The sequence below is a fragment of the Triticum dicoccoides genome, chromosome 1B, assembly GCF_002162155.2.
Source record: "Triticum dicoccoides isolate Atlit2015 ecotype Zavitan chromosome 1B, WEW_v2.0, whole genome shotgun sequence".
Taxonomy (NCBI): domain Eukaryota; kingdom Viridiplantae; phylum Streptophyta; class Magnoliopsida; order Poales; family Poaceae; genus Triticum; species Triticum dicoccoides.
The window spans coordinates 655,675,320-655,682,777 of NC_041381.1; the positions used below are offsets into that span (position 1 = coordinate 655,675,320).

Sequence of the window (7,458 nt, forward strand, 5' to 3'; positions counted from 1 at the left end):
GTGGCCCGACGGCAAAACGGTGGTGGCGGCGATGTTGGAACGGGGCTGATGTGGGAGAGATATGGGTGCAGACTGTCGTGGTACTAAGTCTGATAGTAAGAATAGGGGGTATGTATGAGGAGGCGAGGCCCTAGCTACGGCAAGGTTGTACACATGAGTTTACGAGTTCAGGCCCCTCTCGGAGGAGGTAAAGGCCCTACATCTCGGTGCCCTGAGGCGGTCGACTGGAATATGGTGTGTGTGTTACAGGGGGTGCGAAGCCTTGTCCCAGAGGAGGGGGTGGCTTATATAGAGTGCGCCAGCTATAAAGTGTATTTAATGACCTTTAAGACTACAGAGTGAACGCCTGACCGTTGCTGTCCTAAGTGACTCCTTGTCTTCTGTACTCCGAGTGGTTTCTCGTCTGGTCGAATGGCTTCATCTTTGGTCGAGTGACTTTGGGGGTATCCGAGTGAGGTGATTGGTCGAGTGGATTGCACTCGATGGTTTCAGTCGGTACTCCTTGCTATATCTTGAATGTCCTTGATTCTAGGGTAGTGACCTTGGGTAGGGCGTATAGGTCAGGTCTATGACCCTAGCCTAGATCTATGGCATCGTCACAGACTGTTGGCGAGGGCACCAGAACACAGCGGCGGCGGCAACGGGGTGGGGCAGTCGGGTGCTTGTTGTCGCTGGGAGGAAGAGAACAGTCTATGTGCCATCGACTGGTGGGCCAGGGAGAGGAGTTGGCGGGTGTCGCGCGCGTCCGCCTCGTGTTAGCACCGACGCAAATGAGGCACAAATTTGGGCCTGGAATGGGTAACCCGATGGACGAAAGCAGACGCGCATTCGTTTGGATCGGCGCGCTGAGCCGAGTTTTATTTCCGTTTTGATCCAAACGGACACTCACGGACGAAATGGGTCGGCGCATTGGAGTTACTCTAAGAACAACTCCGCAGCAATATTGAAGGAAATATGCCCTAGAGGCAATAATAAGAAATTTGTCTGCTTGCAAAATTTCAGCACGTAATAACATTTGTGGAAGGTGTGGTAAAAAAATCAAAATTGATGTTTCAAAAATGCTAGTTTGGAAAACATTTTGGAGTAGTGGATTTTTTTACCACAACTTCCACGAATGTCGTTTCATGTTGATATTTTGCAGGCATACAAAAAAATTTGTCAGATTGTACCACAAAAAGATTTCAGAATTTTTTTTCTATTTTTTCAATTTTATTGTTCATTGGGCCATTTGAGCTCGGGATCAGAATAGGACTTCCGCACTTGAAAAACAAAATTATAACATCTTTCTATTTTTCGGAAAAGGGGGCATGGTATAAGAGGAAACTAATTGATAACGAGATAATCTACCTAATAATAAAGCGCGGTGGGTTTCCGTCGTCCGTCACCCCTATTTGCAAAAAAGTACCTACAGTTTGTTGAAATCAACCCGCAGTCCATCTATAAGTCATAACGAACCGTTTTTTTTAACTTTTTTAGAAAACCCCCTAAGATTTCAGGTAATCAACCCGCCGTCCATATTTAAGTCATACGAATCGTTTTTTTGTATTTTAACAGAAAACCCCCTAACCTTTCGGTTAATCAATCCGCAGTTTATCTAAAACAAAATTATCCATATCTTTTAAACCGTAACTCCGATTTTAACATATTATATATGAAATTTGATTAGAAAAATGTGTAGAATCTAAATATGCTGTTACTTTTAGCTGTTAAATATTTATAAACTATTAATTTGGGTGCAAACTTAATCTATAGTGCACGGTCCGCTTTTCTTTCGCACCAGCGGCGATCCAAATTGCAAATAAACACACATTAAAACCAGATTGAGTGGGAAAAAACATTGATAACCACGCATACACAAATCTGAAAAACCTCGCGGGAAAAAACACTTTTCTCATCTTATTCTAAGCGATTGTGTGCGTGCGAGCGCGCGCGTGTGTGTGAGAGAGAGAGAGAGACGCCTTAAGACTGACCACATTCAAATGCATTTTCATTGTGTGAGTAGTGAGACCACCGTCGGGAACACAAATGTGATGCCATTTTAAATAAAGAACGTCTACCTATCAGGGTCTCGAGTCATGGTCATTGGGTTAAGAGCGTGTATTTTTTTCTGTCCCGTTGCAACGCACGGACTCTTTTGCTATACTAATAACAGTGCTTAAGTACGTACCTGGTATGCTTCAAACGTTGTTTGATCTTACCAACTAGTGCGCTCATGTCCCAATCTTTAATGTTCCTGAGGGCATAGTCATCTTTATCACTGTCAGCTGAAGCCGAAACCTGCTTCAGCACGGACTCGAGAAGAGAACGGACGTCGTATGTCTGGGACACCGGAACGAAAGCACGGCACTGGATACCGCCCAACTCTGGGGTGTTGTAGACGGTCGTCGCGAGGGTGGTCTTGCCGAGACCACCAAACCCCACTATGGACAGCACTCGGGGACTCCCCGCCGCCTGCCGTGGCTTCTTGAGCAGCCCCACCACGGCATCAGTCATCTTGCCCATCCCGACTAGCCCGGACCCGTCGACATGGATTGCGGGCAGCCAGCGGTCAAGGTTATCGAGGTGGCTCATCCCGAATAGCCCGGACCCGCGACCATGGAATGCTGGCGGCAAGGGGTGCAGGCTGTCGAGGTGGCTGTACGAAGAAGAATCAAGCGCTTTGGTCGACCGACCAGCCGACTCGCCTGGATTGTACCTGAGCCTCCTTTCGCTCACTTTCTGGGCACGAGATTTGAGGGCCTGGATATCGGTGGCCACCTTGTGCCGCACCTTCAGTGTCCGCAGCATGTTGAACACACCGTACAGCTGTTGCAGGAGTCCATGGTGGTCTCCATGGTGCTTGGTGAGGTGATTGCAGAAATTCTCTATACAGTCCTCCGCATCAAACGCGACCTCCCTCAATTGTTTCATCCAAATTCTAGTCTGTATGTACATATTATGAGCACGTCAGTTAATAAGCATGCCATTCTCTCTCATCTCATTACTCCTTGCTAAGAAAAGTTCAATGATTAAAACCGAGTGTAAAAAGATCCATCTACATTACATGTTCACTGTGATCTTCATTGTGGGCGAGGTCACGGAGGCACCCGGTCATGCTCTCGAGCTCGTCCTTGAGCTCCACGATCTCCCCACGAACACCGCTGAGAAGCGCGTATTTTGTGGCGAGGACGCCACTGAGCTTCCCCAACATGGTCTGCACGGCGCCCTGGGAGGCGCTCATCACGGCCTCCATCACCTCGACGATCTGCCATGTATTTTGGTGGCATCACTTGGTTCGAAAATAGAAAGCACACCAGTCACAAATTAGATTTCCTCTACTATTTAGGAAAGATTATGTAGAGTATACCTTTGGTTCTCCTTGGTTCGATGTCTTTTTAAATCTGAATCTGTTCCATCTCTTTGGTGGCGTTTACATCTTTCTAAAACTCTGTTTACCAAGGACGAGCAGGTGAATCTGTTACCAGCCACCAGCTCCTGGATGCCCACGGCCGACTAGCACATCGCTAAGAGAGGCGAAAATTAAAGTTTCTTAATAACCATCGGAGAACATGCTATTGGCGATTGAAACTATCTCAAAAGATTTACCTGCTGCGAAGCCAGGTACTCCAAATAAGAACTGTTTGCAGTTGCCTCACTTAGGATCTAGACGGTCGATCTGCAGGGAGAGCGGTGTGCCACTGATTGAACGCCCCAGGACCAAACGATGCACCCAAGATCTCAGAGACCAAATGCAAGCTGGCTCGATCTAGATCTGAAGCAATAACAGACCAAGAACTACTCAGACCAAAAGGCACAGACTATGGGGATTGCCGCTGTTGCTTGCTCTGCAGCCAGCTCCCGCGGGCCGCCCCAGGCGTCCGGTGCGACATCCAAACGCACCCCTGCTCTGGCCCTGCGGCATCAGATCGGAGGGCTGGGAGCGGCCGCCGCCGCCGCGCGCCGCAGAGGGAGGAGAGGTTGACAGCTCGATCTCCGCGCCACCGTCCCCGCCTCCTGCGTGGCTCTGCGACTGTGCCCTAGCAGAGAGGGAGGAGAGGTTGGGCCTGGTCGACATGCACGTCTCGCCACAAAATGGGCTCGCCCAGCGCCAACCACAGGCCTTCAGTGTAAAAATGTTAAATGTGTGTAGAAAAATACAAAAAAAAAATGTACAATGTGTATGGAAAAACTTAGACATCAAAACATATATGTTTCAAAAAAAAATCATTCATGTATTTAAACAAATTAAAACATGTATATAAAAAGTTTTTGTATGTATATGAAAAATGTACAATCTTTATGAAAAAATGGGATCAAAACATATGTTTGTAAAAATGTTAATCATGTATTTGTAAAATGTTGAAAGAGCATAAGAAAAATGTTTCTTATCTATACAAAAATGTACAATCTGTATGAAAAAAATAGACATCAAAACATATGTCTGAAGAAATGTTAATCATGTTTTTCTTTGCGTGGTAATACATGTCTCATTTATATTATAATGATCATAGTACAACTCACGTACACGCCAAACTAAGAAAACAGAAAATACAGCAGAACGTTAACCTTTGCAAAAAAAAACATCAACCAAGAAGGAAAATTACAATCAAGACCGAAGAATTCCTGAACTTGACACCAAAGGGAAAAAGGACGGATCACCTCATAGTCGAACTTGGACACGGCTCCAAAACTGATATGCAAATTTGTGGACCTCCAAGATGGCTCACCAAAGGCAAACCCATTACTGCCAAAGGAATCTAACCGGGGCAACATCCTGGACACGTCATCCAACTCCATATCTATCCCCCTGCACATGTTGGGAGAGCACGCGTCCGGCGCGTGGACGTGGGAAGCGACGGCTCGGGCGAGGTCGGGCATGGAAGCTCAGCAGGCGTGTGCAGGAGGTCCGGGCAGAGCGGATCAGCAGCGGGAGGGCCGAGACCCGTCGTAGTGCTGCTACTCCGGCGGGATGCTTGCTGGAGGGGCTCTGACGACCTGTACGGCGCTCCGGGAACAGCTTCAGGGGTCCGTCGGCGAGGAGGTGCTGCCGTGAGGTCGTGCCGTGGCGCAATGGGTGGTTGCTGCTGCTCGGTTAGCGCGACAGCCCGAGGTGGAGGAGCTCATAGTGCCGGAGCAGGAGCGCGGTTGCGGCGGCTGGATCTTCCTCGTCTTCCGGCGGGCATGCGTGGTGCACGTGAGAACTTGGTCACGGCTGGGAACCAAGGTGGTTCGTGGCCTCGGGCAGCATTTCCATGGTCCTTTCAGCATGGTGCTCGGCAAGGATTGGCGGTTCATGTTGCATTCGGTGGTCTGGTTCTCAGTCGGCGGTTGGCAGATCTAGCGGCTAGTGTTGGTCGGCGGCCTCCTCAAGGTGCGCTTGGTTGCTTTGACGATTGGCTTCTTAGACTACGAGCTGGCTCGGTAGTTGTGCTAGTTGGTCACTGTTGTGAAATGGTGTGTGGATGGGGTGGTCTCAGGAGCTTGGGTGCAAAACCTGCCTTTGTTGTGAACGTGACCAGCGACGGCGGCGACCGTGGCCGTCGCTTATCTTCTTGGAGACAACGTTGTTTTGCTGTCGCGCACCCCTCCCGTGCGGATCACTGCAGTTCCGGGGGAAACCCTTGATCTTGTTTAGTCGGACGATGAGGACGCTTGGGTGTCGTACTCCTCCCCTGGGGGCTTCATCTTTGGAGCTGGATGTTGGTGAGTGAGACCAGGGGAAGTTGGCGGGGTTGGCGTCAAGGCTTCTATGGCAACAATGATGGGACGAGTAGTGTCGAAGACATGGCTATGGTTGTGGTAGTTGGCTCTTCTCCGGCGTGTCCGTGAGATAGCCTCGGCTGGTGTGACTTCTTTGAATACGAGCCGGCTCGGTGGTTGTGCTATGTGGTCGATGTTGTGAGTTGCTGTGCGGATGAGGTGGTCTTGGGAGCATGGATGAAAACCCTGTCTTGGTTGTGACCGTGACCAGCGATGGCGGCGATCATGGCCGTCGCTTATCTTCTTGGAGACATCGTTGTTTTGTTGCTGCACCCCTCTCGTGCGGATCGCTGCAGCTCCGAGGGAAACCCTGGATCTTGTTTGATCGACGATGAAGACGCCTTGGTGTCGTACTCCCCCTTGGGGCTTCGTCTTTGGAGCTGGATGTTGGCGAGCAAAACCAGGGGAAGTTGGCGGTGTTAGCGTCGAGGCTTATGTGGCAATGATGATGGGACGAGCAGTGTCGGAGACATGGCTATGGTTGAGGTAGTCGGCTCTTCTCCGCCTTGTCCATGGGATCGTCTCGGCTGTAGTGAATATCATAAAACTACCATTTTTCTTGTTATGGTTCCAAAAAACTACCAAAATTTTGTTTGTGACTGATAACTACCAGAATCGGCTTCGACTATTTCAAAAAACCCAAATGACCGGGTGTATTACAGTTGATCGTGATTATGACCCGTCGGGCCCGCGCGTAAGAGCTCTGATTGTTTGATCGTTTATTTGACCACTAACTGACGTGGCATAAAAGCAATCATGTCCCTACCAAAAAATAAAAAAGCAATCGGGTCCTTGTATTTTTTCGAGAAAGCAATCGGGTCTCTGCGGTGGTCGTCCTGTAGCTCGCACACCCGCGTAGCGACCTCGTCGGACTCCCTCCAGCCGCTCCTCGTGCCCGGCCATGTTGCAGGGCCCGCGAGGGGCTCCCTCCAGCAGATCCCGTGCCCCTGCCGTGCTCAGGCGAGCTGCAGTCGTGAACCGTTGGAGAAGAGGCCGCCTCTCTCTGCGTTCGGACCGCCATGGCCAGGAATTCGGGCTGCCGCGTTCCTTGGGGCGACGTGGTCCTTGCGAGAAGCCTTGTCGCGCCCGCAGACGCCGTGGAGCAGCTCCATGGGCTCGGCTCCCATGCCCATCGCCAGGAATCTCCTCGTCGGTTGCGCAGAGGGCAGCAACAGCAGAAGGCAGCAGGAACAGTGGCGGCGGGGCTCCACGCGCGCGGAAGGAGGCGACCGGACGTGGCATAGGGCCCGGCGCAAATTTTCGGTATTTTTTTGGAATCATAATATGAAAAGTGGTAGTTTTATGCTATTCATTCCCTGGGCTGGTTTGTTGCTCAGGTGGTATACAATGATTGACGGCAGGTGGGATCGAACCTGGAACCTCCAGGCTACTTCGTTGCGCTAATACCAGTGGGACAACCATTTCGTGTTTAACTACTTGGGCGAAATCTATTAGAAGGAAAAGAATTGGGTTTTTCACTGGTTTTCTGTTTTTTTTCTTTTCTCCATTTTCTTCTGTTTTATTCGGGTCTGTCTTTCTTTTTTCCTTTTCTTCTCTATTGTTTTGGATTATTTTTTTTCATTCTTTCTTCATTTGTTTCTTCAGTTTTCAATTCTATTTTTGTTTCTCTTCTTTTTTCTTCTCCAGTTTTTTGTTTTACTTTCATTATTTTTTATTGTTTCTACATTTGTTTCTTTGGTTTAATTTTTTAGTTTTTTT

The 7,458-nt window shown here is 49.2% G+C and overlaps 1 protein-coding gene across 1 annotated transcript in view; it reads right to left on the minus strand.

The window, feature by feature from the left end:
* Nucleotides 1–3,809, minus strand: part of LOC119350812 (disease resistance protein Pik-2-like) — a 26,643-nt gene extending 22,834 nt beyond the window's left edge. The window contains exons 1-4 of the mRNA XM_037618464.1: nt 3,586–3,809; nt 3,347–3,503; nt 3,044–3,244; nt 2,168–2,922 (exon numbers count right to left, since the gene is read on the minus strand). Coding sequence (XP_037474361.1) covers nt 2,168–2,922; nt 3,044–3,232 — 944 coding nt within the window. The 5' untranslated portion in view covers nt 3,233–3,244; nt 3,347–3,503; nt 3,586–3,809. The remainder of the gene's footprint in view (nt 1–2,167; nt 2,923–3,043; nt 3,245–3,346; nt 3,504–3,585) is intronic.
* Nucleotides 3,810–7,458: the final 3,649 nt, after the last annotated feature.